Raw genomic sequence first — 27,836 nt, forward strand, 5'->3', positions numbered from 1 at the left:
GCCCGCCGCGCCGCGCCGGGCGGCGGGAGCGATGGACGGCTGTCAGTCACCGAGAAACGGCTGATCGAAGAGGGGCAGCCAGCTGGGAGGAAATCCTCCGAAGTTCTCCCCAGTCGTGACACCGGGCGGCGGCTGCCGACACCGGTCACCCGCCACCCCAACCCGGCACCGGCGCGGTGGCGCCCGGCCGGCAGGGGGCGCTGCGTCCCGCCGGCGGGAGGGCGGGCCGGCGGCGGCGGCGCGGGCCGCCCTGGCCCTGCCCGTTCCCCCGCGGCCGCGGCGGGGGCCATGGCGGAGCTGAACGCCCGCCTCGAGGCGCTGGAGCGGCGGCTGGAACGGGCGGAGGCGGCCCTGAGGGACTGGCCCCCCTGGACGCTGCTGCTCCCGGTGGTACGGACCGGACCCGGGGCCGGGGGCCGGGGCGGAGGCGGGGAGGTGCGGGGCTGAGCCTGGGGAATCGCTTGTGGGGAGCAAGGGGTGAGCCTGGAGGAGGTGAGGGGGAGTCGCTTGTGGAGCCGTTGTGGGGCTGAAGGGTGACTGGGGGCCGGTCATGGGGGGGGCCGCTTAGGGGGCTGGAAGTGGGCCTGGGGGGTCACTGCTGGGGTCATTGTGGGGCTGGGGGGGGGGGGGGCTGGGGCTGAGCCTGTGGGGCCGCTTAGGGGGCTGTTGGGAAGTTGAGGGGGCCGAGGGGGAGCTTGGGGGTCGCTTAGGGGGCCGCTGAAGGGCTGGGAGCTGTTTGGGGGGAGCTGAGGTGGCTTTTAGGAGGCTGTGGGTGAATCCAGTGGGCTGCTTGTGGGGTTGCTGGGGGGCCGGGAGCTGGTTGGGGTGGGCTTTGTGGGGCCTGGGAGCGAGCATGTGGGACTCCTTCTGGGGGGCTGCTTTGGGCCGGGGGGGCAGTGTCTGAGGGGTTGGGAGCTGTTTGAGGGGGAGCTGCCCCCTCCTACAGCCCAGCCCCTGTGCTCCCAGGAGCCGGTGACTTTCGAGGACATCGCGGTGCACTTCAGCAGGCAGGAGTGGGCAAGCCTGGACGATGGGCAGAAGGAGCTGTACAGGACTGTGATGGAAGGCAACTACGAGATGCTGGTGTCCCTGTGTAGGCTCTGTTTGTACTGGTTTGGCAGTTGCCGTCGCTGCCCAGGGAGCTCTCTCAGGGTTACTTTTCTGCCTCTTTGCGTTTCACTGGGATCTCCAGCCCTCAGATGATCCACTCGATTCCCTGTCCCTTCTCTCTGGCAGGTCAGAGGTTGGCAGGTACACGCAGGAGGGGTAGTAAGTGCTCAGTGTCTTCTCCTCTTGGAGAACAGGTACGCTCTGCTCCCTGGGCTGTCATCACAGAAATTCCCTCTTTTCATCACAGAAATTCCAGCTTCCACATCTCTCTAGATCCTCATGTGGTTTCCTGTCAGTGTGGTGGATGTGCCATCCATTTGCCTGGTGTGGGAAGCGAGGCTGGTCGCGCTCCCTCGTTGCAGGGGGAGAGCTAGGCCAGGGAGATGATCTCATGGGGCAGCACTTGGGCTGCCTCTGGCTTGATTTTCAAATGCGTGGCCCTCGCAGCTGGAAATGAGCTTTCCAAAAAGTCCAGTTGGACTCAATCTTAAAGGTCTTTTCCATCCTAAACAATGCTATGACACCCTGCTTAGCACACCCAGAGCCTTGTGCTTGTAATTAATTCTTTCTGGTGCTCAGGTGATGGAGTGGGGCCCTGGACTTCCCTGCCAGGGCCACCCCCTCATGCCATGGGAGTCCCCTGCAAGCACAGCCTGAGGAGCCAGAGCAAAAGTGCTGAGGAAGGAGTTGAGGGGCGAGCGTAATCCCAGAGCAGGGCAGGAAACTCCCGCCTTCCCCTGGCAGTGCCTCTTGTCGCAGCGGGGCGAGTCAGCCGTTCATCCTCACCCACCACTGCGCGCTCCGGCTGGCTGAGCTCCTGGCTGGTGAGGAGCAGCAGTACCGATTCGCAGTGGTTTGGAGCAGAGACAGGTAGCGAGGCAGGCTGCGGAGCTGCGGGGAGGTGTACCCGCTCTAACACTCAATCAAGAGCCTTACAATTCTCTTACGTGCTTCACAGCATTTTCCTATCTGTAAGATGAATTTCTGGGAGAAGGGGGGTTTTCTGTAGCAGGGATTCCGCCCCCCGTGGAGCAAGGATGGGTTTTCTTGCAGTTGTTGCTGGGGGGGTTGTCAGACATGCCAGAGGGTACTTTTCATATTCTCCTCTAGAAGTGCTGCCTGCTGGTCCCTGTCTGCCCATAACTCCCCGCCTGCTGCTGGCACTGACCCTGCCCTGGTGGGAGATGAAATTTTTCTGGGCTGGGACTGACTCTGTGCTGACAGGCTGTGGGCGCACCCTCAGAGACGCTGTGGCATCTTGCCTCTGATGTCTGTCTTGCTCTTGAACAGACTGTGCCCTATCCAAACCTGAACTCTTATCTCGGATCGAAAGAGCAGAAGAGCTGTGCACACCGGCGGAGTCAGACCTGGAAGAAGCAAACATATCTCTGCAGCCAGCCATAGGTGTGTGACACTGGGTTTCTTCTGTGCCAGGATTCTGGCTCCTGGCCGCTTACCGGGACGATTGCGGTCCCTGCCCTCAGCCACAGGGACTGAGGTGTCTCCTGTGATGGCTATAGACAGTCTGTGCTGGGAGAGGACACAGGGAACGTGCTGGGACACATCGATAGCCTGGTCACCCTCCCCTGACCCAGCAGCTGCTGCATGCTGCTGCAAAGATCCTGATCCCCTGCAGGTCTGGGAGGGGGCACCCCCACCCCTGCGCTTGCTCCTCTGAGTTCCCAGCTGGCTGCCGGTAAAGCCAAGTGCCCTTCTCCTCCCCAGAGCCAAACTGCCCGAGCTGCGCAAGCAACAATGGTCTGCTGGAGATGACGACAAAGGAGCCTTGCAAGGGGAACTGTATGGACCTGGAGGAAAGCAGGAGCCTGGCGGTCACAGCAAACTGCAGTGCCTGTGAGTGGCTGGCAAACCCAGCTGATGCGAGGGATCTCAGGCCCCTGCCTGGCTGTATCTCACCCAGCATCATCATCGCTCCTCTTGCCTTCACAGCACACGTCCCTCATGAAGCCACCGCTGTCCCAGCAGATCTCGGCCAGCCAACCCCGTCCCCTTCCTGCCCTCTCTCCACGTGCTGTCATGAAGCGGTGAATCTGAACCGGTCTCCATTGCGTCCTCCCACAGCAGGTACTGGGACAGAGCCCTTCATCCCTCCTTGGTGGGGCTGGCAGCCTCGAGGAGCCGCTGGCATGCTCAGAGGGCAGCAGGAAGTTTGCACAGGGCTCTTTCTGGGCCTGGGGCTTTCAAGACAGGATTTTACATGATTCAGACAGGCCAAGAAAGGGTTCTGGCAGTAAATCCTGTTGCCAGCCTTGAAACCGTAAAGGATGAGGCATGGCACGGTGTGAACCAGCCCACCCAGTTGATTTGCTTCTAAGGACGAGCCCCGATGTTTCTATTAGACCCCCCCATCCTACCTAGGTGATGTTTGTCATCTCAAACCACCCTTGGGGTGTCTGCAGGGATGAGCTGTAGCTGTGCCCGGCCTTTGTGCAGGTGTGAAGACATTGAGCTGTAAGAGGAGAGTGGGCTGAGATTTGTGCTGCCTGCTGGCTGGGGAGGGTGTGGGAGGCGAGGGGGGCGTGAAAGGAAAGCCCTTTGCTCTTTATGCCTTGTCCTCAAAACCACGTGGAAGAGTGATGTTTGGGTTCTGAAAAATTCCCAGCAGATGCCGAGGTGGGGATCCCAGTGGAGGTACCACAGGAGGAGGTTGCTGCGGAGAAGCTGGCAGTGCCTGAAATGCCCCTGGAAGAGGGGGACGTGAGAGATTCAGGGAATGGTGGCCAAGGTCTGGCAGCAGACATTCCCAAAGAACCGGGTAAGAAGGCGATACCAGATGTCTGCAGAGCGACGGCACAGGCAGATCCCAGCTGCGCGGTCGCCGCCCCGGGAGAGGCCATGGACGGCTCCTGCACTGGCCGGACTGCGGCCTGCCAGCGAAATTCCACCCGGGAGAAATTCTACTCCTGCCCCGTGTGCAGGAAAAACTTTCTGCTGAAGATCAACCTCATCATCCACCAGCGGAGCCACAGCAACTGGGTGCCCTACATCTGCGTGCACTGCAACCGCAACTTCATGTCCAAGAAGAAAATCCAGCATCACCTACAGGCGCGGGCGGCCAAGGGGTTCTGCCAGTCCTTGGAGGCGGAGGAGTGCTCCAGCCGGGCCCCGTGCCCTGCCTCCCAGCCCCGACGCCCGAGCAGGGACCACGGCACGGTGTGGGGGAAGCCCAGCCCCAAGAGATACCCGCTGTCACCTGGGAAAATGATGTATACATGCAACGAATGCATGGAGAGGTTCTCCAGCCAAAGCTTTCTGATCCTGCACCAGCGACAACACACTAGCCACCAACTCATCCTCTGTCCCTGCTGCAACAGGAGCTTCGCGTGGGTTTCTGAGTTTGTCCGCTACCACCGGTCCCACACGGGCGAGCGGCCCTACCAGTGCGGCGTGTGCCAGAAGACTTTCAAGCGGCACAACCACCTGATCGTGCACCAGAGGATCCACATGCGGCAGGGGAGGCCGTACCCCTGCGGGGACCAGCTGCCCGTGCCGCCGGCACACATTTAGGCACGGACGCAGAGGTGTGAAGCGGGAAGCGTAGCAGAAGAGGGGGTGGGAAGCCGGGAGGTGTCCTTCCCGGGGACAGGAGACTGCTGTTGGACCTTCTCCTCCTCTCCCTCTTTGACTGTGGATGCGAGCGAGTCCGATGAAGGCTGGAACACGGGCGGCGGCGCCCAGTTTTTCCCGCCCTGCTGCGGGGACGGTGGGCTCCCAGCCCTGCCCGTGCAGACCCTCGGTGTGCGGGTCGCTCCTTGTTCTCGAAGCCCCGGTGGGACGGGTGGGACACCGGGAGCGGGTGCTGCTGCGGCGGAGGACTCGTCCCTTTTCTGGAGAGCGCGCCAATAAGATGCTGTAGAAATAAGGATGCTTCCCATGGCTGAACGTGGCTGCTTCTGGCTCCGGGGGAGGTGGGGGGGGCACCCTGCCGTGCCTGGCCGTCCCCGGCGAGCGCTGCGCGGGGGTGGTGGGGGGTACCGGGAATGCTGGTGGGGGGATGCGGTGGGGAGCGAGGCCGGAGGAGCACCGGGCGTTGGGTGGGAGTTCGCGGGCTGGTCGAACGGGCGGGAGCGGCGGTGTGTCCGTGTCCGTGTCCGTGTCCGTGTCCGTCCGGGCACCGGAGGCGGGCGGGGTGGTGGTGGGGGGGGAGTTGGGGCGGGCGCGGGGCGGTGCTGCTGGCGGGCCGCCAGGGGGCGCTGTGGCGCGGCGGCGGCGGCAGCGCGAGCGGCCATGGCCCGCTGGGGCCCCGCTCAGGTACGGGGCGGGCGGGGGGGGGGGGGGGGGGGGGCGGCGGTTCCCCTCGACCCCCACCGCCACCGCGGGCACCGGGCGGGGGGGAGCGATACCCCCCCACACACACCCCACCCCGCCCCGCTGCCGGCGAGCCTCGGTGTCAGCCCCCGGTGCTGGGGTCGGTGGGCCCGGCCGGGCGGGCCCTGAGGCGCTGTGAGGGGCGGGAGGGGAAGCGGTGCCGCGGTCTCACCGGTCGCAGAGAGCGGGGGCAGCCCCTCATCGTTCCTCTCCTCCCCCGAGACAGGAGCCCGAGTGGGGGCCCGAGGCCTGGCAGCCGCTCCCGCCGCAGCCCCACGGCCACGGCCCCCTCCCTGGCCACGGGCCCGGCCCCGAGGGGGACAAGGCAGCGGCGGTGCCCGAGATCTCGCTGTGGACGGTGGTGGCGGCGGTGCAGGCGGTGGAGAGGAAGGTGGAGTCGCAGGCCCTGAGGTTGCTGAGCCTGGAGGGGAGAGCGGAGACGGCCGAGAAGAAGGTGACGGGGCTGGAGAAAGCGGTGCTGGATTTCGGCAGTCGGCTGGAGCGCAAGTGGGCTGCCCTGGCCGCCCTGGTGCAGGAGAACACGCGGCGGCTGGAGCACGTCGAGCGCCAGCTCCAGCACCAGAGCCGCTGGGCACCCAGGCCCGGCCCAGGCCCCGGCGGGGACGAGCCCAAGGTAACGGGCCCACACAACGGGGACGTGCCCACGGTGACGGGGACGAGCCCCAGCTAACGGGGACGTGCCCACGGTGACAAAGAGGGACAAGCCCCAGCTAACAGGGATGTGCCCAAGGTGATGCAGATGAGCCCTGGGTAATGGTGACACGCCCAAGGTAGTGGAGATGCGCCTCAGGCGACAGTGCGGCCGGTGAGGTGTGGCTTTGGCTCTTGTGGGGAGCTGCGCAGAGCAGCATGGATGTGCCCCCTCCAGTGCTCTACCTTGAGAGCCAGCACACCAAGGCAGCAGTCAGAGACTGCCCACTCCTTCCTGTCCCCAGTGAAGAGGGGGAGCAGAGCACAAGCCCCCTGAGCATTTTCAGCCTCATTGGGTCCCACTGGTCACCTCACCGGTGGGACGGTGACTTCCCACCCGTCCTGCTCCTGCGTGAGGGGATTACTGCTCACCTGGCTGCTTCAGGCTGCTGGTGTGGATCAAGGGAACGAGAGGTGCTTGTGAACCTGTCCTGGTTGTGTGTGTGGGGAAACAACTGAGCCTCGCTCTGCCACCTTGAAATTGTTCCCTGGGTTCAGGCTGGGACATGGCTCCTTTCCATAGAAGCTCTGGACCCACACTGCCTTACCCCACAGTCTGCTTTCTGGGGGGAGAGGTGGGGACTGGGGCGGGTTGGACGAGGTAGGGAAGTGCCAAGGCGGTGCCTCCTGTGGTTTCAGGTGCCAGCGGCATACGAGGATGACGCGGCCAGTTTGCCGGAGCAGGAGTGGGGGAGCTTGGACAGCCGGCAGAAGGAGCTCTGCAGGATCATGATGAAGGGGAATTACGAGGCTGTGGTCTCTCTGGGTGAGGATCAGTCTCTACTCACGTGTCAGACACATTATCATCCCCTGGGCTGAATCCAGCTTACGACTGCTTGTAGGCTGCTGTGTTGTTTGGGTGTTTGGAGGAGAACAGGTAGTGAGAGGTGATGCCTTTACACGTTTAAGGTTTGGTGCCCCTTGGTGGGTGACAACGGTGCTTCATGCTCACCCTGTGCATCCAAAGAACACCTCGTCTTGCCAACACAGCAGTGCTGTCAGTGGGGGAACTCAGACACTGCCAGGATTTGGCCTTCTGTCAGCCCTGACTTGCCCTGTGAGGCTCTGCCCCCGTGAGCAGGAGCACTGCAGGAGGAGCAGGCATCCACTGGCGTCCCGGGACTCAGCACAGTGTCTGCGGGAGCAGAGAAGAGTCCTCCCTGTGCAGTCAGGACAGTGACATGCCCACACTGTGTCTGCAACCTGCATTCCTGCACCATTTTTTGCCAGGACACGGGCCGTATGTATACCACCCTGTAGGGATTTGCTGCAGACAGTCCTAAATTTTAGCACTAATTATTTTTGGCTGAAATTTTAAAGGCTGAGTGCCCAGCTGTCACTTCTTCTTGGGGCAACTGAAGTCATTTGCCTGCTTTGGCTGACACCAGCCTGCTTGCTCAGACAGTCCTGGGAAACCTGAGCTTCTGCTTTGGGAGCCCGGGACCCCTCTGGGTGCCCCACAGCTCCCGCTGTGCGAGAGCAGCCCTTTATCGAGGGGAGCTGGTGGTGGTCCCCAGCGTCAGCAGTTCGTACCGCCACTTCTTCCTTCCCAGGGCCTGGGGATGCCAGCTCCAAACCCGCTCTGCTGCCACTGGCCAATGATGGGGAGGATTTGGGTACGAGGACCCATGGGCTGCCGGAGAAGGGAGCTGTGCTGGGGCACCTTGGCGGCGGTGAGTCACAGCACCTGCTTGGCAGCGAAGGCTGAGAACGAGCACTAGCGACGTGCCTGGGCTGGGCAGGGTCTATGCCCGCTGCGCTGCTCTGCTGCTGCCCGCACACTGCTGCTGCCTGCCCACAAAGCAAGGGGGGTTGGAGCCTGCCCACAGCAGTGCCTCTGCCGCTCCTGCTGGAGACAGGGCCAGCCGAGCCGATCATGTCCCTGCAGGGAGCGTTTCCGGTCTTGCAGGGGGTCAGAAGCTGTCAGGAATTTAAGCCATGTGATTGGGGGCTCCTTAAAACTTTTAAGACCAAGTCTTTTAAGCCCAGAAGAGCCCCCTTGCCATAAAGAGTGGAAAATAGGGAGACCTGGGGCAAGGCTTAGAGCGAGGGTGGCTGTGCAGCTGTACACCTGCAGACAGACACTCCCTCCTGCTCCTGGAAGGTTTTGCTTTGATCCTTTTCCCCAGATTCACCCACCTAAACTCTGCCATTCCTGACGAAGTTCCTTCCAGGACAGAGGACTCTGCACCTCAACTTTGCCTTCACGTTTCCTCTGTTTTGGTTTTTTTATGAGTATTGCACTGTCAGTCCATCAAATGTCCCTGAGGTCCAACAAGAGATCCGGGTAACCCCCAAGAGATGCCAATGCCCCCTCCACCTCCTGTGTCCTTCTCCCTTTTCATTCTCAGTAAAACCTTCCTGCTCTCTTTCTAACGGCGCATTTGCTGATTCGTCTCACCAATGTGCTGCAGGGGAAGCTCGGCTCCCGTGCCTGCACTGGGGCTGCGGGCACGGGAGAGCTTCCCTTGCCGGGAATGAATTGCTGTCTCTCGGCAGGTGAGAAGATCGTGATCAAGACAGAAGAGCAGCAGCCCCAGGAGGAAGGATCTGAAATCCTGGCTCTGCCGCAGGCACCCTCAGTGAGATTGGAAGAGGAGGTTCCCCTGAGCCAGGAGCAGCCAGTGCCCTGGGAGAGCCACACTGGCTTGGACGAGCAGAAGGCAGCAGCAGAGGGCTTAGGGGAGTTTTGCAAACACGGGACCGCCCAGCCTGAATTTAAGCCCGTGGTGGTGCCGGTGGAAGCTCACCCTGCCCCGGGCTTGCCCTTCCCAACAGAGCATGTGCTCGGCGTGGGGACTGACCAGCCGTTCGCCCTGCCCCAGGGAATGCCGCTGGGAGAAGACACCACCGCAGAGGTGGCCTCGTCACAGCCCAGCTTGGAGGAGCATCGTCCCTGCGCCGCAGGGGAAGAGCCCCGCTCGCTCCCGCTGGGCTGGAAGAGCGTCCGGCTGAAGCGCAACCTGTTGGCGCGGCAGCAGAGCCAGGCGAGGAAAAGCAATGGCTCCTTCATCTGCACAGCCTGTGGGAAGAGCCTGGCCCACCATGCCGCACTGCTGCGGCACCAGCGCCTGCACACGGGCGAGCGTCCCTTCCAGTGCCCTGCCTGCGGGAAGAGCTTCAATGAGAAGTCCAACCTCAACAAGCACTACCGCATCCACACCGGGGAGCGTCCCTATCGCTGCTCTGCCTGCGGCAAGGGCTTCATCCAGAAGCACCACCTCCAGAAGCACCAGCGCATCCACGGGGTGCCGCTGCGGGGTGGGTGGGCAGGCCGGCCTGCGCGGGCCAGCGCCGCCGGGGAGCGGCTCTACCGCTGCATCGAATGCACGGAGAGTTTCCCCCAGAAAGCGTCGCTGGAGGAGCACCAGCGCCGGCACACCCAGCAGCGGCCCTTCCAGTGCAACGGCTGCAGCAAGAGTTTCCGGCACCGGCAGTCTCTGAATCACCACCAGAAGGTCCACGCCATTGCCAGCTCTCCTGCCGTCAGCTTGCCAAACCATGACCGGGAGCTGGAGACCAGCCCCTGCAAGGCTTTGACCCAGGATAATCGGTAGCGTGAGGGCTGGAGAAGGGAAGGGGCAGTTTCTCCAGGCTGTTCCGTGGAAGTGCAGCAGCCTGCGACGAGGGGACACACCAGGCAGCTGGTGTCGCACCGCCGCGGGGCTGTCCGCAGTGCTGTGGGGCTCGTGGCACCACCGTGGCGCACTCTGCACTGCCATGGGGCTCTGCACTGCCTGGGTCTCCAGGAGGAGGAGGATGGAGGCAGGCTGATGTGCTGTGCAGGCAGGGAAACGTGCAGAGTGTGAAGAGACTAGCCCAAGAGGCAGCGGAGGAGGTTTGGTGGCCAGAGCCAACCTGGGTTTTGCTGCTGCCCTGTGGAAGGGGAATTTGGCTAAGGAGCAGCTGTGTCGGGTACCGCGGCGCGGTCGAACTCAGGGTTATTTAAAGACTACCAGCGTGGCGATGGCGTGGGGGCATTCGGTGGCCCAGGTAGGGGCTGTTGTGGCTGGGCAGCAGTCAGGGTCATCGGACGAGCCGGGAAGAGACTTGGATAAAAGACTGCACTGATGTGGTCTCCTGTTGCACTCTGGGGTGTCGGCAAGAGGCAGGCTCAGGCGGCTAGCACCGTGTAGCCTCCACCCGGCAAAGGGAGCCGTGGGTATGCAGCCCGGTGAGCTATAATGTACACCTCTCCTGTGGGTGCAGTCAGGCATTCAGCTTGTGCTCGGCACGCCACGGGCAACTGCCCCGTGTCCCCACCGTCACCCACTGCTTCCCATCGCCTGCGACGGCGTGAGGCCCTTTGCTCTGGGCAGGGGCTGGGGGGAAGAGCCCAGCAACTTGCCCCAGCCCTGTGCGGCCCGGCTGGCATCAGGCACCCTTGGGATGAGTTCTTGCAATTAACGCAAAGCAGGAGCCTGACTGTGACGGCCCTGGGCTGCCTGCCAGTCCTGGGGAGGAGGACTGGGCCATGAGGGGAGGAATGCGGAGCTGCCTCATAGGAATGTACGAGCCGCTGCACGGGAATGTGGAGCTGCCAATCACAGCCCCACTCTGTGGGATCTGGGGCCCATGGGACTCCCCAGCAGTGCTGAGGGTGTGTTGGCAGGACAGAGTGATGCCTCCTTCCTGCCTGCAGCCCTGCCTGTGGCACTCAGGGCCACTACGCTGCCTGCCTTGCCCCGGTCCCCTTGGCCACTCATCCTCCTGCCTGCAGACAGCTCAACCTTCCTGGCCACGGTCCCCGTGTGGCAACTGCCACGGTGGGTTGGCACGAGGCAGTGTCAGGCCCTGTGGTTGGGGTGTCCCCAGGGCTCAGCCCACTGCGCCCATGTTCGTCCCTGTGGGGGGAGCACCCAGCATGGCTCTCTGGGGCTCAGCAGCCTGAGTCCCCAGTGGAACCGCCCCAGCCCTGGGCACTCGCAGGCAGTGGCATGCCAGGGTGCAGGCAGCGCTTGCATCCCCTTGCTTTGGCCAGGGGAGTCCCTGGCCTGGGGTGCATGTGTGACAATCCCAGGGGACACGCTGGGGACAGTGGTGGGTGACAACACCCCGGGGACATCCCTACCTGCACCTCCACCCTCACACAGCACGGCCGCTGCCACGGGCTGAGGTCATGGTGGCCATACCCACTGAGGGCACCCCCAGTGGCTTCGGCGGCCATGTCAAGTGCAGGCAGGGCACCCGGCAGGGCAGCCTGCGTTGCCCTGGGCAGAGTGCTGTGGCTGCCAGGGCCGGGGAGAATCCTGCCCCTCTGCCCAGCCCTGGGGCACGCACCAGGGTGCTGGACCTTGCGCAAGGGACTGGGACATACTGGGGGGTGTCCAGCGAGGCCCAGGATGGCAGCGAAGGGCCACAGCATCCCCCTGCATGGCCCTGTGCGGCCACAGAGGTGGCTTGGGGGCTCCTCAGAGTGACGGGAGGGAGCACAGAGGCTGGGCCCAGGCTCTCCCAGAGGCTGCCCCAGGCACAGCCCCGTTCTTGGGGCTCCCCTAGCCATCACTGCCCTCTCAGGTGCAATGGTAGATGACAGTCCTATGCTTCCCCACACATTCACCCTTGGGATGTTCCCCAGGATCTTGGCCAGCCACTGCACAGAAGGGGCTGACGGAGCTGCCAGCAATGACCCCCCCGTGGGGCCCCCAGGCTGGAGCTGCTCTTTGCCTCACTCTGCCCGGGCCAATCACTCAGTCACGAGCAGTGCGTGAGGGTGCCAGCTCAGCCCCCCCAAGCAGGCAGAAGTACAGACAAATACTTTATTGATTCCATAGCCTGAGAAAGGGATCTGGGATTTCATAGGAAACGCTGGTCCCAGTTACAACAGCTTCAGAAGAAATGCCCTGGCTGGGGCAGTTGGCCCCTCCACACTGGCCTTGGAGGTACTGCCCACCAGCAATACCATCATGCCCACTGACTCATCCCGTGTCACTGGGATCAACTGGGGGTTACTGGGATCTCTACCGGGGCAGGGATAACCAGCTCGGTCACTAGAGCCCGCACCACTGTGCTGTGCCGGAGCACAGCTCACTACCAGATGCACCATCACCGTGTGACCATAAGGCATCAACCACCCCTGTATCCTACAGGGCTTAGCAGCAGGCAATGCCATCCCTTTGGGGACACGGGACCAACCTCTCTGCCACCGTCACCCCCTCATGGCTAAGACTACAGTCCAGGCATACTCTACAATCCCAGGGGACAGGAATTGAGTGAGAAACTGGCCCAGAGAAGCAATGGGACATTGTGTGTGTCCCCAAGGAGCAGCTCTGACACTGCTGTCCCTCCTGCGGGGCACAGAGGTGGCTGGGCACCGCTTGGCACCAAGGATTACACCAGGATGTGGCACGGGCATTTCCTTGGTGCCCAAAGCACACTGCCCACAGCAGCACCTCTGCAGCCCATCAGACCTTGTGAGTGGCCAGGAATGAAAATTGTGATAAACAAACTGGTTCCCCATGTTCCCTGCCTGGAGAAGGACAAAGACTTTGTGATGTCAAATAATTACATTAAACAACTCAATGAAAAAAAAAATCCAGAAAACTAAACTCAAGAGTCTTAACAGCTTCTCCGTTTGGTCTGCACAGTGATGTCACCAGGACCGATTTCTTCTCTTGGTACATGATTTGTGCTTCCCAGCAGTGCACGTGATGCATGCAGGGCTCTGGCTGTGGACATGTGCGGTTCAAGTGATTCCTGGGGACACCAGAGCCACACCTGGCCTGGCTTTCATTGCTTACTGGGCTCCAGTTGCTCCTCTGCCTCCGGGCAGGTCTCACTCCACAAGACGTTTGAGGTAGCTAGCAGAACTAGTCTTCCATAGGATTAGTTGTGGTGGGATTTTGCACATGACTAAAGGAGACGACCTGCAGTTTGGAGAGTGGGAACTTCCTTCTGCAGCAGGGCCGAATGGAGGGGCTGCTCCCGTGCAAGAACCAGTGTCAGCATGTGGCAGCCAACACGCCTGAGCCTGACCCAAGGATGGATGGGTCCTCGCATGGACTGCTGCTGCAGTGCAGGAGTAATCTTACCCGTGAAATATTTCTAAAGTGACTCTCCATCTGTGCAGGCTGGTCCTGAGGGAATTAACTCTCGTGGGTGTTTCTGGCTCTCACGGGCTGGCTTCGTTGAAGGAAGGAGTGCTGCTGGGACCTCAGAAACATCTGCAGCACCCTCGCAAGCAGAAAATATTGTGGTTTGATTTGTTCTATGGATCTTCCAATGCAACGCCCAGATGTTCCCGACCTGATTGAGGGGTTAGCAGATTTCCTCACCAGGGTGGGTTATTAGACAAGCATGGCCAGGACACGATAGCCAGGGTCTCGGAGATGCCATACTCTCTTCATCTGGCGTCTTGGTCAAGAAACTTCGTCAGTGAAGTGAAGAGCTCCTTGGGAAGGCTGCCTGGCTTGCCAGCTTGATTGCGTTCCCTCTGTCCTCTTCACCGTGTAATTTTATTTCCAAATGTGAGGGGTCAGCTCCAGCATCAATAGGTGAGCTCAGCTGCTGGAAGGTCAGCTTGGGAAAATTTCATGCAATAGCCAGCAGACACGAGAGTCTGAGGAATGGTAAAGCATTTTGGGTCACTGGAGGCTTCTGTAATTTGCTCTCTATGGTGGTATCCAAGCTTTTGTTTCCTTCTGCAATTCAGGAAAGCTCCTAAAATCCAGTGGACAGATGGTTCACAACCCCAGTGCCCCACCATGTGCAAAATTAACGCTCACACAGTTTCTCTCCAGGGCCACAAGCAGTTTGGATTTCTCCTGTTGTCATTTCTCCGTCACCCCTGAAACCGCTGCCCTGTTTCCTAGTCTAACCACAGGCTGGACAGCTCTCCCACCCCAGCCGAGGATGTGGCAGTTCTTGTCTGGCGGTCCGAGTTCTGCAGGACCGATCAGGAGCTCATTTGCTGGAACTGCTTTGGCTGCGGTGGCCACAGGGCTAACGTTTCTCTCGGATGCCTGGGCTGGTGAGTGAGGAGCGCTCCCACCTGTGGGTGTCTCTGGGGCTCCTTGTGGCTGGGGCTGCTTGGGTGCTGGCATGACGGTCACGGGCTGTTGGAGTGCAGCCAGGGCTTTCTGGCGGTCGTGTATTTTCTCGTGGCGCAAGAGGTGAGTTCTACGGGTGAAGCATTTCTTGCAGGCGGTGCAGCAATACGGCCTTTCCTGCGAGTGGGTCTGCAAGTGCCGCCGAAGGGAAAAGGTGCAAGAGAAAATCTTTTTACAAAGACTGCATTTCAGCACAGACTTCCTACGAGACTTAGGGCTCCCTCTGTCTAGCTCCTCCTTGCCCTGGCCCAGCCAGGGACCCCCAGCATACGTCCCGTTGCCCAGGCTGTGGGCACCTCCGCACAAAGCCCCGCAGAACTTCCTCCTCGGCCGGATCCTCAGCTCTGGGTGGACGTTCCCCCAGACCTTGGCCCCAAAGGCCCTGTCTTTTATGTGGATGCTCTGGTGAAGGTCCAGGTGGCGTTTGTCCGCAAAGCTGATCTCACACATTGTGCATTCGTAGGGCCCCTCTTGGGCATGGCTCCGCTGGTGGATGATGAGGTTTATTTTCAGACGGAAACGTTTCCCGCACTCGGTGCAGGGATGCGACCACTCACGCACATAGCCACGCCGACAGTTGCCCATCAGGAGGCTGCTGCTCGCACATCTGCTTGGCTTCTTCTTGCTCTTGGCCTTGGCTGGCTCACTTTTGGGGCACTTCTGGATCTCTGGGCTGGGAGAGGGTGCAGAAACCTCTTGCAATGCTTCAGGCTCCTCTTCCTTAATTTTGATGTTTTCAAGAGAAGTCCCTTCACATGCCCTTTCATTTTCCGTTAAAGAGCCTTCCTCTGAAACAGAGCAACATGGGGATTGGTCATTCACACTCCCAGGACAAACCCAGGTTGTGGTTAAGTCCCAAAGCACTGAGCAGGCTTTTAGCAATAAAGGAGCTACCAACAAATCTGAGAACGCAGTTTGGAAAGGTGCAGGTGCCACCACAGCGTCCTGTCCACACACCCTGAGCAACCCAGCGTGGTCTCGGGGTGCAGAGCTCTTGCTCCCAGGAAGAGCCAGGCTGTGGTCTGCTGCAGTGCCATCGGGGCCGGTGGAGCAAAGGGATCCACCTCTAAAACTGTGACACCAATGACGCAGCAGGAAAAAAGATCATTGAAGAGCAACAGCCTGCAGTACTTCAGGCTCTTCACTTCTGTCAAGCTTGGGACTGCCAGCAAACGCCAAATGTTGCAGGCAAACCGGCTCCAGTGCAGAGGGTTGTGGGGCGAACTCTCCACACTCCCCCTGCAGCCAGGCCATTCAGCTCGCATAAGCCACGCCCACAACCAGTGCCATTTAACTCTGCCCACCAGTCCCAGAAACGGGCTCTGGGTCCCTGGAAAAGGAAAGCTCTGCGCGTTAGCTTGGCAAAGCTTCAGGACCAGAACAGAGGGTATCTGCAGATGGCTGCCCCCACTTCCTACACTCCCTGCTTGTGGCACAAAGAGGGCCATGCCACGGGAAGCATTAGGCCACCTGAGCTCAAGGCCAGCTCTACCATAATGCAGCACAGCTGGAGGAAGCATGCTACTATGACCAGCTCTGCCCCAGTTTCTGATAGCAGGAACACCAGCTGGACTGTTGTTCTTTCCACAGAGATGATAGGGCTGAAACGCCCAGCACCAGACCCCTCCCTTGCTCGGTGATAAGAGAGGCCTGAAACTTTCTTCTCCCTCCCTGGTTCAAGTGAGCTTGGAGCTGCTTCCTGCCTGCAGGGCCCCATGTCTCCCCCGCACAGGGTTACTCACCAGTGTTGGACTCAGCCGGGTCCTCTTCCATCTCTGTCTCAGGCTGATCTTCCCTGCGCCGCTGCCCTTTTTGTGCACTCAGGGACATGACATTCATCACAAGGATGGGGAGTTCTGTTTGCAGAGAAGAGCAATTTTTAACACCTGTGGAGAGCTCACATCTTTCTGCTTTGGTGTGATGCTGACCGGAGATGTGTTGCGAGTGTGGAGAAGAGCCAGAGAAAGCAGTGGCACGAGAAGCCATGACATGTTGCACCAGGGGAGGTTTAGATTGGTTATTAGGAAAAATTTCTACACTGAAAGGGTTCTCAAGCACTGGAACAGGGTGCCCAGGGAAGTGGGTGAGTGACCATCCCTGGAGGTATTTAAAAGACGAGTAGACGTGGCACTTAGGGACATGGTTTAGTGGTGGATCTGGCAGTGTTAGGTTTATAGTTGGACTTGATGATCTTAAAGGTCTTTTCCAACCTAAGTGATTCTATGGTTCTATGGAAAGCATGTGAGGTGTTAGAAGGACCCGGAGTGAAGCCACACACAAGGACCAAAAGCAGAGGGATGGCTGGGAGGAAAGTCACCAAGGTGCTGCGTGCTGTCACCTCTGCAGGGCAACCTCATCCCTCCTAGACCCTCCCCACCAACTCTACAGGTAGTATTCCCACATTGCCTTGGGTTCAGGCCCTTGAATGCATTCCAGTTTCCCTGGCAGCACCTTGCCAACATACCCCAAGGCTTCTGCTTTTCACTGGTGATGCTCCTCTTAAGCACCGTGACCTGCCATGCCCTCTCCCACAGGCACTGTTAGACCTCTCTCTCCTGAGAGTGATGGGACAGGAATGGCCCAGGGAAGCAAGTCCTCCTGGCACCCATGTAACTTACCTGTGTCAACTTCCATGGGGACTTTATCTTCTCCCAAAGCCTCTTCCTTCTGGTCCATCTCTTTTGGTGTCTGCAGGGGCTCCTGACCATCTCTGATGCATGTCTGTGGGGGCTTCTGACCATCTCGGACGCTTGTCTCCGGGGGCTCCTGACCGTCTCTGATGTGCGTCTCCTGGGACTCCTGACCATCTCGTACGCTTGTCTGCGGGGGCTCCTGACCGTCTCTGATGTGCGTCTCCTGGGACTCCTGACCATCTCGGACGCTTGTCTGCGGGGGCTCCTGACCGTCTCTGATGTGTGTCTCCTGGGACTCCTGACCATCTCGGACGCTTGTCTGCGGGGGCTCCTGACCATCTTTGACACAAAGCTCTTCATCCCTCTCGATCCGGGAGAGGATGTCAGGCTTGGACACAGCATAGTCTGCTCACGGGGCAGAGGAGCAGAGGACAGTGTGTTTTATTAGGAACTGGCTGCACCTTCATTCTGCCAAACTCTCAAAGTGACCCGTCTCTCCCTATCCCCAGAGCTAGCAGGCAGCATGGACAGACACAAATAAATTATCCATGGTCTAATGAGAAAGGTGGTGCTGCTTTCTTGGCCCTGTGGCAGGATCCACCCATGACCACAGCTGTATCTCAAATACAGAGAAGATCTAAGTAACAGAACATGAACTAAAATCTCAAAGGAGAGGGACGGCCTCTCTCTATGTAGTATCTTTTTCCTCTCTTCCCAGGAGCACTTGACAAACCAACCCCCAAACACACACTTGGGGCTCGTGTCATTTCTGAGTAACATTCCCCAAAGGACAGAGCCTGCCCTGCCCTCTGCCCCCTGCCAGTGCTCACCTGGCCTTTCCTGGGGCTTCTTTAACCCCCATTAGACCCTCCTCAGTCCTGCAGGAAAGTGCTCTCGATCACAGCTCTGCCCACACATTTCTTCTTCTTCTGGCTCTGTTGGGGTCTGCCTGTCCCTTTCCAGTGTATCCTATCTTCTTGCCCAGCCTTCACACTCTTTAATTGATTTTTTCCAACTCTCCCATGCTATGTCCCAAGGGTCTCCTGACCACTTCTGCTCCTCCCAGCACTAGCAGAGCGGCTCCAGCCTCCTCCTCCCACTGCATGTTCCCAGGTTCCTCACTTCCCACCATGTCTCCTCTCTCAGCAAGGCAAGCAGGAGTGTCTTTGGAAGCCCCAGGGCTCATGCACACAATGAGGTGAAGAAGGATTGCCAAACTGCACAGAAACAGGACTGGAAAAGATCACAAGAGGTCTGTCCCACCACTCTAGACTCCATCCCAGCCCCTCCTGACAGGCTTTGTTTTTCTCCACAGGATTCATCTGACTAAGCGTAAACGTTCCTCATGGAAGAAAGATTCAAGGTCCTCCATGGAGATTTAGTCAATACAGTCAACAGACCCTCAGAGCAGTTCATTTCTAACACAGACACCACTGGGAGATCTCCTGACAAAGCTGAGACAGGAATTGCCACCTCCTCCTGGCACCCATGTAATTTACCCCTGTCAGCTTCCATGGGGACTTCCTCTTCTCCCAAAGCCTCTTCCACCCGGTCCACCTCTTCTGGTGCTTGCAGGGGCTCCTGACTGCCTCCAATAGGCATCAGCGGGGGCTTCTGACCATCTTTGACACAAAGCTCTTCATCCCTCTCGATCCGGGAGAGGATGTCAGGCTTGGACACAGCATAGTCTGCTCACGGGGCAGAGGAGCAGAGGACAGCGTGTTTTATTAGGAACTGGCTGCACCTTCATTCTGCCAAACTCTCAAATGTTTTCAGGTGACCCTTCTCTCCATAATCCCAGAGCTAGCAGACAGCACGGACAGACACAAATAAATTATCCATGCTCTAATGGTAAAGGTGGTGCTGCTTTCTTGGCCCTGTGGCAGGATCCACCCATGAGCACAGCTGTAGCTCAAGTACAGAGAAGATCTAAGTAACAGAACATGAACTAAAATCTTAAAGGAGAGAGCAAGGCTTTGACTTTAACAGTGACTTGAAGAGCAGTTCTTCTGAGCTATTGTTCTGGTGTAGGGACAGAAACCTTCCTGCTCTGTAGAGATGTCTGCATTAGATGGACCATGAGAGGAACAGGTTTGTTCTGTTTCTGCAGAATATTATTGAGAAAAGTGAAGCCTCAACTTCAGTAGCTGCACAGAGCAGCACGTTACTAGTCATGCCCAAGAAACAGCTTTTGGCGGGGAGTATCTTACAGCCCAAATCATCCAAAAACCTGTTGGGTGCCCTTAGAAAGACTGAGCATGATTAGGTTAGCTCTTTACCAAGACAGACGGAAATGTCCCTGTCACTTTACATAGGGGCTAAATAGAGAGAAAACGAACTTGTTCAAGGTGCAGTTATGAGACTTCACCCAGATAATTCCTGAACTGAGCTGGAAGATCATGATGGTCCCCTGACCCTGGAATCCACTTACACAGTCGTCTCACGTGGATATTTTTTATAATCAATATTACTTGTGTTGCTGTTGCTACTATTACTTACTACAGGCATCTGTTACATTGTTATCGCTTCACAAGCGGGAAGGAAGGAAAATGCGTGGGTCTGACTGCCCAAGAGAGGTTCTGCTAGCTACAGATGTCCAGCCCCGCCAAACCAGACCATCAGTCGGGCTGCGGTGGGAAGCAGTCCAGCCTACCCACGAGAGAAGCTCATCCGGAGGTGCAGACTCTGTGCCTTACCCAGGGAAATCAGCATCTCGTAGTTCCCCCTCATCACAGCCCTGTACAGATCCTTCTGCCAGCGGTCCAGTCTCTCCCATTCCTGCTCATTGAAGTACACTGAAATGTCATCGAACGTAAGTGGTACCTGGAATCACAAGTATTAGGCGCTTGGTGACTTCTGATGCGGTTAGATAACTGGAAACCACACACGTTCAACTGAGCGCTTGGCTTTGGTTGCCGGAGCTCAGGGCAGGCACAGAGCAAAGCGTGCCTGCCCAGATCAGGGCTTGCGAGCGGCAAGTCCAGGACTCGCAGCTGCTCAGCCGCCCGAGCTCACTGCTAAGATGGCTCTGGCATTTCCTAACCCCCCCCCTCCACGGCCACGGTGCTGGCGCTTCCAGGGGCCAGGCCGGAGGCTGTTACCTTGGGGACCTCTCCCCGGGAGCCGGGAGGCAGCCGCAGGATCCAGAAGTTCCTGTTCTTCAGCAGGTTCTCCACGTTATCCAGCCGCTGCTGCAGCTGCCCGTACTCCTGCAGGAGGCTGCCCAGGGCGGCCAGGTTGCTGCCCAGCTCCCCAACCAGGTTCTCGCAGGCCAGCAGCCTCCGTTCCGCCCTCTCCGTCCGGCTCCTCAGCTCCTGCAGCTGCTGGGCCTCCGCCTGCCCCGCCGATGCCCGCGGCCTCATGGCCTGCACCGCCTTGCGCCTGGGGGTGCCCGACTCCTGCGGGGGGGGGGGAAGCAGAGATGAAGGGCAGCGTGGGCGGGGGGGCGACCCCGGCCCAAGGACTCCCCCGGACCCCACATCTCCCCCAGGGGACCCGCCAGACCCTGCCCCCCCCCCCCCCCCCCCCCCGCCCGCCCCGCTCCGCTCCGCTCCGTCCCTCAGGACCGGCGCCCCCGGGTGCCCGTGTCGTGTGTCCGTGTCGTGTCCCCCCCCGCCCCCCCGGGCTCTGCGGCCGGTGGGGCCCGTACTGGCGCTAGGCCCGGCCGGCGGCACCCTGCGCTCCCCAGGCTCCTGTCCCGGTCCCGCCCGGCCCGGCCCGGCCCGGCCCGGTGCGGCCCTCACCTGAGCGGGGCCCCGGCGGGACATGGCCGCCGCCACCGGCCCCGCGCGCCCTGCGGCAGCGCCGCCCGCCCGGCCGCCAGGAGGCGCCGCCTGCAGGGGCGGGGCCTGGCGGAGGGCAGGGCGCCCCCTGGCGGTCGGGAGGAGGAAGAAGCGGTGCCGGGCCGTGACCCCGCGGCGGGGCGGGGCAGGGCGGGCGACTCCGGTGCCACCCACGCCCCCCCCCCCGGTGCCACCGACCCCCCCGGTCCCCACAGACTGTCCCGGTCCCCCGGTGCCACCGACCACCCCGGTCCCCACAGAGTGTCCCGGTCCCCCGGTGCCACCGACCCCCCGGTTCCCCGGTACCAACTACCCCGCACCCTATTGATTGTCCTGCCCCGCCCTCACCCGCTGCCACCGACCCCAGACCCTCCGGTGCCACCGACCCCCCCGGTCCCCACAGACTGTCCCGGTCCCGCGGTGCCACCGACCCCAGCCCCACAGCCGCCTCTGGACCCCCCCGTGCCAACCCCCCGCTCCGGTCCCCCGGTGCCATGGTGGCCCCGCACCCCCCAGCCCCGCGGGACCTGCCCGGGCGCCTCGGAACGGGGGCTTTGCTCGGGGGTGGGGGCGAACCCGGGTACCGGCACCGGCACCGGCAGTGCCCCGCGGCGGGGGGGAGCGGGGGCACCGGGCCGGGGCTGCTGGGCGCCGCGGTCCCGCTCCGAGGAGTGCCGGGGGTCGGGCGGCAGCTCCAGCCCCGCTCCGCCGGGAGCGGGGCTGCTCCGCCGCTGCCCGCCGTCCTGCAGCGGGCACCGGACCCGCGCTGCCGAGCCATGGCCGCGCCTCGGCAGGTAGGACCGGGAGCGCACCGGGCTGGGGGAGCACCGGGCTGGGGGAGCACCGGGACGGGGGAGCACCGGGACGGGGGAGCACCGGGGAGAGGAGAGCACCGGGGAGGGGAGAGCACCGGCATGGGGGAAGAACCGGGGAGGGGAGCACCGGGGACGGGAGAGCACGGGGATGGGGGAGCACCGGGATGGGGAGCACCGGGATAGGGAGAGCACCGGGATGGAGGATAGCACCGGGGAGAGGAGAGCACTGGGGAGAGGAGAGCACCGGGGAGGGGAGAGCACCGGGATGGGGGAAGCATCGGGGAGGGGAGCACCGGGGACGGGAGAGCACGGGGATGGGGGAGCACGGGGATGGGGGAGCACCAGGCTGGAGTGAGCAACAGGATGGAGGAGAGCACCGGGGAGGGGGGAGTACCGGGGAGGGGAGCACCTCCGGAGCAGTTTTGGGAGAGGGTCCAGCCGGCAGCGTGGGGCTTGGGCGCTGCCAGTTCTGCCCGTGGCTGCCCCTCCCGGGGGGGGTCACCGTCCCACGGGGGTGGCCCCGGGCATGGCAGGAGCTGGGACCAAAGGCTCCCACGGGACACGGGGCGCTGCCGGGCTGGCCGTGACCTCGGGCGAGCAAAGCAGGGGCGGGTGGGGGGCAGCCCCAGACTTGGGGGGATGCTGTGATTTGGGGGCTCGGCCTCACCCCCCCCCCAGCTTGGCACAGGGCGAGCACCAGCCGGGGCGTGTGTCGGATTTGGCTGGTGTCAGGTGTGTGTCCCGCACGCACCCAAGGAGCTCCAGGGGAGCCCCGGCCCCCCCCCGAGGGGTTCCCTCTCCACGCTGGGGGGGGGGATGAAGCACCCCAGCACCCCCACATGAATAGTCAGTGTGTGTACTGAGCTTGGTTTTGCCATACTGGAGGGGTGAGCTGCCAGGGGTGCCGGTGGCAAAGCCTGGCTTTGCCCGCGGCTGCTCATGCCTCCCGCTCGGAGGATGTGGGGAGGGGGTGTCGCTGTCCCTCGGAAGAGGGGCTGGGAGCGAGACGGGGGCAAACACCGTGGGATGGGGGTGAACCACCTCCCTCTGGCACCTCTCAACGCAACCTTGTCTTGGCGAATCCCTGCACGGTTGATGTCAGCGGGATGGGTACGGTGGCATGGAGCTGGCAAGGACCATCGCATGTGGCATCAGGCCCCCGCCCAGCCTGCGCGGGGAGGGAAAGGTTGGATAAAGTGACTCCTGCTGCAAATACCAGCGTGTCAGGGCAGGTTATCTCACGTCCTCCCTGACGGAGCGTGAAGCGCGCAGGGACCTGTCAGCAAGCGTGCCAGGAAGTGTGCCGGGATGCCTTTGCCTCCATGCCCGTGCGGGATCAGCACAGCAGCACGCCTTTTCCCAGCCATGTGCCAGCCCCAGAGCTTGACACGGCCACTCGCACACCCCTTCGCCACACATCTCGGGCCTGGCCGGGGGTCCTGCCACCGCCTGGCACGGCTCTGTGAGGGGCTCGGGCACTCCAGGTGCTCCTGGGGACAGTGGCTTCATCCTGTACCCGGCATCTGCTGGCTTCTGCTCTCCCCCTCCCCTGGCAGGCTGGCTCTGCTCCCCAGCCCCACGGCACGTCCCCACAGTGTCAGCAAGAGCATCCCCATGCCCCACAGACACGTGTGGTTTATTCCCGGCTCTGCTGCCCCAGCAGGAGGTGTCCCTGCAGGCACTGGTGACGTTTGAGGACGTGGAGGTCCGGTTCTCAGCGGAGGAGTGGGAGCTGCTGGAGGAATGGCAGCGGGCGCTGCACCGGGAGGTGACGGAGGGGACATCCCAACTGCTGGCCTCCCTTGGTAGGGCCCTGCCCCGGTGCTCATCCCAGCCAGAGTGGGGGTAGCATGGGGGTCCCAATCCTCTAGCCAGGCAGAGCTCGGTGTCCGGCGGCTGGGGGGGCTGCCCTTCCTGGCACCCCACCTCCCCTGTCCCTCAGGGCCCCCCAGCAGCCCAGCCCTCGGTGCCCTGGTGCAGCTGGTGAAGGAGATCCCCAAGTTTCTCTTCGGTGGCCCCAAGGCTGGCGCGGAGCCGGGTGCCACCAGCAGCAGGGACGCAGCAGCGGGCTCTGAGCAGACGGGCGCAGGTGGTGAGCACCGGGGCTGTGCCGGGTGGGTGAGAGCCTGGTCCTGCCCTGCTGGGCACCGGCGATGTGGGGGCTCTGCCTTGGTAATGTGTGATAGCGGGGCTGTGAGCGTGCTGGAGGCGAAGCTGCCTCGCAGCCCCGGCAGCGCCGTCGTGGACCCGGGTGTGGGGAACCACGCGCTGAGCCATGGCAGGGTGGGGGCTGTACCCCCCGGCTGTGCCTGGGAAGGGCTGGGCAGGGGGTCCTGGCGTTGGCCCCCTGGGAACACCCAGCCCCGAACAGGGGTTTCTCCTAATGCTGGCACAGGTGTTGCTGCAGAGGGGGGGGGTCTCCCCGGGGCCGGCCTGCCTGCCTGCAGGATAAACCCGCCAGCAGGACCTGGCCCCCATGGAGCTGGGCCACACTGGGAGCTGGGGGCTGGCAGAGCCTCGCAGTGGAGCTGGGGATAGTGCATGCAGCGGGTGAGCCATGGGGCTGGGGACCCTGGCATGAGGGTGAGGGTGTGCAGGCGTCTGGTACCAGGGATCCGGGTGTCCCCCTGGCCCCCTGCTCCCAGCCATGTCCAGGGATGCCTGGCTACTGGGGGGCCGGGGACTGGAACTGGCTTTTGCAGTTAAAATGGAGGCACCGGTGGAGACCTGCCCACTCCGCAGCCTGGAGAAATGCCTGGAGGAGCTGGTGGTGAGGGGGTCTGGCCATCCTGCCACCCCCAGCCCCCTGGCGAGCGGCTCCCGTGCCCCTGGGGAGAGGCAGCGGGGAGAGCCCAGCGGTCACCAATCTCTGCCTGGGAGACGCTTGCTCAGAGGTGTGGCACGGCACAGTGTCATGCCCATGACATGGCATGGCACGGCATTGTACTGTGCAGCATGGCAAGGCATGGCATGCCATTGAGTGCATGCCATGGCACAGTGTGGTACCACGCACATACCACAGCCCGGCATGGCATGGCATGGCATGGCACAGCATGGTACCTTCTTGCAGCATGGCATGACATGACATGGCATAGCATGGCATGGCACGGCAGGGCTGGGCACTGGTCTCCAGTCTCTGCGGAGGCAACAGGAGGGAGCTGCTGGACCCCGTGCTCACTGGCGCTGGGGCTTGGGTACACCCTTTGTCCCTCGTGGGTGGGTGCCAGGGATGTGCTCTGCACCCCAGGGTGGTGAGAGGACTTGGGATGCCGGTGTCAAGCCTGCCAAGCCGAGGCGAGTGCCAGACACACAGCACTTGGCACTCGCCGCAGCTCCTGGGCTGTGCCGGGGGGTCTCGGGCGCAAGGGTGGGATGAGCCAGATCTTGTCAGCTCTTGCCCTGAGTGTGCCCTGCAGGCCTGGCCACCCCTCCTGGCCCCGCGCTAGCCAAGTCACCGGCAGCCCCTGCCCGCTGCTGCCCACAATCTGGGGATGGTGCCGGGCACCCCGGCTCTGTGAGCGGCATCTCCTTCGCCAGCAGTGCCACCAGGGAGCCAGCAGCCCGGACCGTGGCCTGGGGCTGGGATGGTGGGCTGTGCCACAGCTCCATGTTGCCAGCTGGTGAGGTCTTGGGGGAGTCTCGGGGGGGTCCCGGAGAGTCTTGGAAGGGTCCTGGGGGGACCCAAGGGGTCTCAGGCAGCCCCAGGGGACAGAGTGTGGGGGCTGGGGCTGCGCAGTGGGGTGCTCGGGCAGGATTTGGTCCCTGTGAGGGGGAGTGTTGCCTCCCTGCACAGCCTGACCGGCTGTTCCTAGGGGGCATGTGCCTTGTCACTGGGAATTCAGCCCCCCCCCCCCCCCCCAGCAAGGTACAGGGGCATGCGAGGACATGGGTGGGGGTGCTGAGCCCCAAGGTCCCAGGTGGGGAGTGCTGCCCCTGGAGAGCAGGGGCTTCCCTGGGGGGGCCTGGGCTTTGGCGGGGGGGGTGGTATCCCTGTGGAATCTGGTCCATGGGGGCATCCGTGGGGGGTCTGGGCTTTGGAGGGGGCATGCCTGTGAGTTCTGGGCTTTGGGGGAAATCCCTGCAGGGTCTGGTCCCTGGGGAATCCCTGGAGGAGGGGTCTGATATTTGGGGGGCACACAACCTTGAGGGGGGTCTGGGTTTTGGGAGAGCATCCGTGGGAGGTCCAGTCCCCTGGGGCATCTCTTTGGGGTCTGGTCCCTGGGGGGACTCTTGTGGTGCTGGGGGGGGGGGAGGATGAAGGCCCCCTCTGCCCATTGCACCTCAGGGTAACTCTGTGGGGGGGTCTCACCAGCTGGGAGCGCGGGGAAGAGCCCCCTGCAAGGGCTGCTCGACTGCCTGCGGGACATCGCCACCCCCAAGCCCATCCCAGCCTGGCCGGCGGCTGCTGGCAGAAGTCGGGGGGCCGCGGTGCCAGGCACTGGGGGCTGCAGTGTCTCCGCAGCGGGTGGGTGGCACGAGGGGTGGGGTGCGGGGGGCTCGGCGGTGCTTGCAGCCCCTCTCCTGCCAGGGGGTTGGTTTGGGGGGCGAGGGCCCCTGGGGTGGGAGAAGGGGCTGAAACCCTGGGGTGGAGGGAACGGCTGTGCCCGGGTGCGCGGTGCAGAGCAGAGCGATGGCCGGGCCTTGGCATCACCCTGACCCGGTGGGCACGGCAGCCCCTCGTCTCCCAGGGCTGAGGACACATGTGGGGTCCTGTGCCAGCACCCAGGGATGGGCAGCACTGTGGGGTGGGGAGCTTTTGGGGGGGGGGCTGCCCCTGCTGATGGGGTGTCTGTGCCACTTCCCAGGGGCGACAGCACCAGCGGTGCCCCCCCGCAGCCCCGCCAAAACGCGAGCGTTGGGGACACACGGCACTGCCGTGCCAGGGGACACCCGCCCTGCCGGCGGCAGCCGGCCGCCCGCCTGTCCCCCCACCGCAGGGATGGTGACCAAGAGACCCTTTGCAGAAGGTACTGGGGGGCTGGGGCCAGGCTGGGGGGCGGCGTGGGAGGGGGCTGGTGGCACCGGGGCACCGTCTGAGCTCCCACCCTCTGGCTCGCAGCGGATGCCGTGTCCCCACCGGGGTCTGGCATGTGTCCTGGCAGTTGCAGCGGGGTGAGCCTGCCCAAGAAGAGGTGCCATGGAATGAGCCCCCCATCCCCGCGGGAGTCCCCCGGTGAGGCCCAGGACCCATGGGCTGAAGTCGGCCGGGTCCGAGCCGTCCTGGTGGAGGAGCTGGAGCGGCTGCGCCGGGACCTGGGCTCGGTGCGCCGGGAAGCGCGGGGCGTGCGGAGCCGCCTAGAGCGGCTAGAGCGGGGCCAGGCGTGGAAGATGGCCGCCCTCGCCCGCAGCCACCGGCGCCTCCGCCATGCCGTCCGGCGCCTGGAGGGACGGTGCTGGGCGCTGGAGACCCGCTCCCGGCCCAACATCCTGCGGCTGCTGCAGCCGCCCGAGGGGGAGGAGGGTGCCGATGCTGTCGGCATCCTGCAGACCACGCTGCCGGCGGCGATGGGCCTGCTGCCGGCCCCGGCTCCCCTGCAGATTGAGAGCGCCCGCCAGCTGTGCGGCACTGCCACCCCGGCACGGCCGCTGCTCTTCAGCCTGCTCCGCTTCACCGACAAGCTGGCACTGCTGCGGGCAGCCCACCGGTACCCTGAGCCCCACAGCTGGGCCGGCACCCGCCTCGCCATCGTCCCCGCCGCCTGTCCCCCCTGTTGCCAAGACCCCCTCGCTGCTGGCCGCTGGGCCTGGAGGGCGGCCGAGCCACGCTGCAGCACCCGCTGTCCCGCTGCCGGCCACGGCCGGGGCTCCGTGGAGCCATGACTGAGCCCAGCCCAGGCGTGCTGGATCCTTCTCCCTGCTGCGGCCAGTCCCAGCGCTGTGTTGGCTCCTGCGCGGTGCTAAGCCCTCGTGGCTTCCTGCACCTCAGCATCCCCATGGTAGCCATCTTGGAGCCTGGGTGGAGAGGCTGCCTGTGGCAGGATCCGGCCCCGGCCGAGGAGGGGGTGGCCAAGACAGCTTGCCAGCCATGCCGGAGGGGCCAGCCGTGGTCCTGGCTGCTCCGCAGAGCCCAGCCTTCCCGGGGTGACACCTCTTGCACCGAACACTCGCTGCTGTGGGGCTTGCCCCCCCCCACCCCCTGCCCCCCCAAGCCCCCGTGGGTGTCTGTGGTGTCTGTCCATCCCCCCGCATTAAAACAGTGATGGTGACACTGCTGCCGTCTCCTCTGTGGCTCCTGCAGCCAGCGGCCCTGGTGGCTGCCGGGGAGGACTGGGAAGTGCCACACAGCTCAGCTGGGTCGGCCCCTGGGGCGCAGGGCAGGCGGTGGGCAGGGGGTGGATGGGTTGGGCAGGCGGCTGCCTGCAACCGTGGGGGTCCTGCGGCTTGTCCCCTCCCGACCGGCAGCAACCC

General features: G+C 62.7%; 4 protein-coding genes across 15 annotated transcripts; 3 read left to right on the forward strand and 1 right to left on the reverse strand.

The window, feature by feature from the left end:
• Positions 1–14: 14 nt before the first annotated feature.
• On the forward strand, positions 15–5,009 carry LOC115338978 (zinc finger protein 777-like). Of its 4 annotated transcripts, none has more exons than XM_030008162.1 (6): positions 15–390; positions 967–1,093; positions 2,401–2,514; positions 2,836–2,964; positions 3,061–3,195; positions 3,734–5,009. In XM_030008162.1, the coding sequence occupies exons 1-6, from the start codon at positions 289–291 to the stop codon at positions 4,636–4,638; spliced, it is 1,512 nt and encodes a 503-aa protein (XP_029864022.1). In that variant the 5' UTR covers positions 15–288; the 3' UTR covers positions 4,639–5,009. The 4 variants fall into 4 exon arrangements, with proteins under 4 accessions (XP_029864022.1, XP_040978325.1, XP_029864023.1 ...); XM_041122391.1 differs by having other exon boundaries at positions 3,737–5,009; XM_030008163.2 differs by lacking the exon at positions 15–390 and having other exon boundaries at positions 1,079–1,251.
• Positions 5,010–5,313: 304 nt separating this feature from the next.
• Positions 5,314–10,221, forward strand: LOC115338976 (zinc finger protein 777-like). The gene is made up of 5 exons (XM_030008156.1): positions 5,314–5,382; positions 5,666–6,073; positions 6,790–6,916; positions 7,704–7,823; positions 8,650–10,221. The coding sequence occupies exons 1-5, from the start codon at positions 5,359–5,361 to the stop codon at positions 9,705–9,707; spliced, it is 1,737 nt and encodes a 578-aa protein (XP_029864016.1). The 5' UTR covers positions 5,314–5,358; the 3' UTR covers positions 9,708–10,221.
• A 1,674-nt stretch (positions 10,222–11,895) lies between these two features.
• LOC115338963 (zinc finger protein 777-like) lies at positions 11,896–20,679 on the reverse strand. 8 transcript variants are annotated; one of them, XM_030008125.2, is made up of 9 exons: positions 20,575–20,679; positions 19,933–20,229; positions 19,528–19,654; positions 18,331–18,519; positions 17,138–17,236; positions 17,072–17,104; positions 16,817–17,038; positions 15,941–16,054; positions 11,896–14,986 (listed from the first exon to the last, which is right to left on the reverse strand). In XM_030008125.2, the coding sequence occupies exons 1-9, from the start codon at positions 20,596–20,598 to the stop codon at positions 13,920–13,922; spliced, it is 2,172 nt and encodes a 723-aa protein (XP_029863985.1). In that variant the 5' UTR covers positions 20,599–20,679; the 3' UTR covers positions 11,896–13,919. The 8 variants fall into 8 exon arrangements, with proteins under 8 accessions (XP_029863985.1, XP_040978312.1, XP_040978314.1 ...); XM_041122378.1 differs by having other exon boundaries at positions 16,817–17,030; positions 17,064–17,104; XM_041122380.1 differs by having other exon boundaries at positions 16,817–16,964; positions 17,064–17,096; positions 17,130–17,236.
• Positions 20,680–21,066: 387 nt separating this feature from the next.
• KRBA1 (KRAB-A domain containing 1) lies at positions 21,067–27,575 on the forward strand. 2 transcript variants are annotated; one of them, XM_030008130.1, is made up of 8 exons: positions 21,067–21,407; positions 23,092–23,233; positions 23,371–23,520; positions 24,131–24,322; positions 24,845–25,048; positions 25,741–25,893; positions 26,234–26,395; positions 26,488–27,575. In XM_030008130.1, the coding sequence occupies exons 1-8, from the start codon at positions 21,108–21,110 to the stop codon at positions 27,246–27,248; spliced, it is 2,064 nt and encodes a 687-aa protein (XP_029863990.1). In that variant the 5' UTR covers positions 21,067–21,107; the 3' UTR covers positions 27,249–27,575. The 2 variants fall into 2 exon arrangements, with proteins under 2 accessions (XP_029863990.1, XP_029863991.1); XM_030008131.1 differs by having other exon boundaries at positions 23,107–23,233.
• Positions 27,576–27,836: the final 261 nt, after the last annotated feature.

This window comes from Aquila chrysaetos, chromosome 3, assembly GCF_900496995.4.
Source record: "Aquila chrysaetos chrysaetos chromosome 3, bAquChr1.4, whole genome shotgun sequence".
Classification (NCBI taxonomy): domain Eukaryota; kingdom Metazoa; phylum Chordata; class Aves; order Accipitriformes; family Accipitridae; genus Aquila; species Aquila chrysaetos.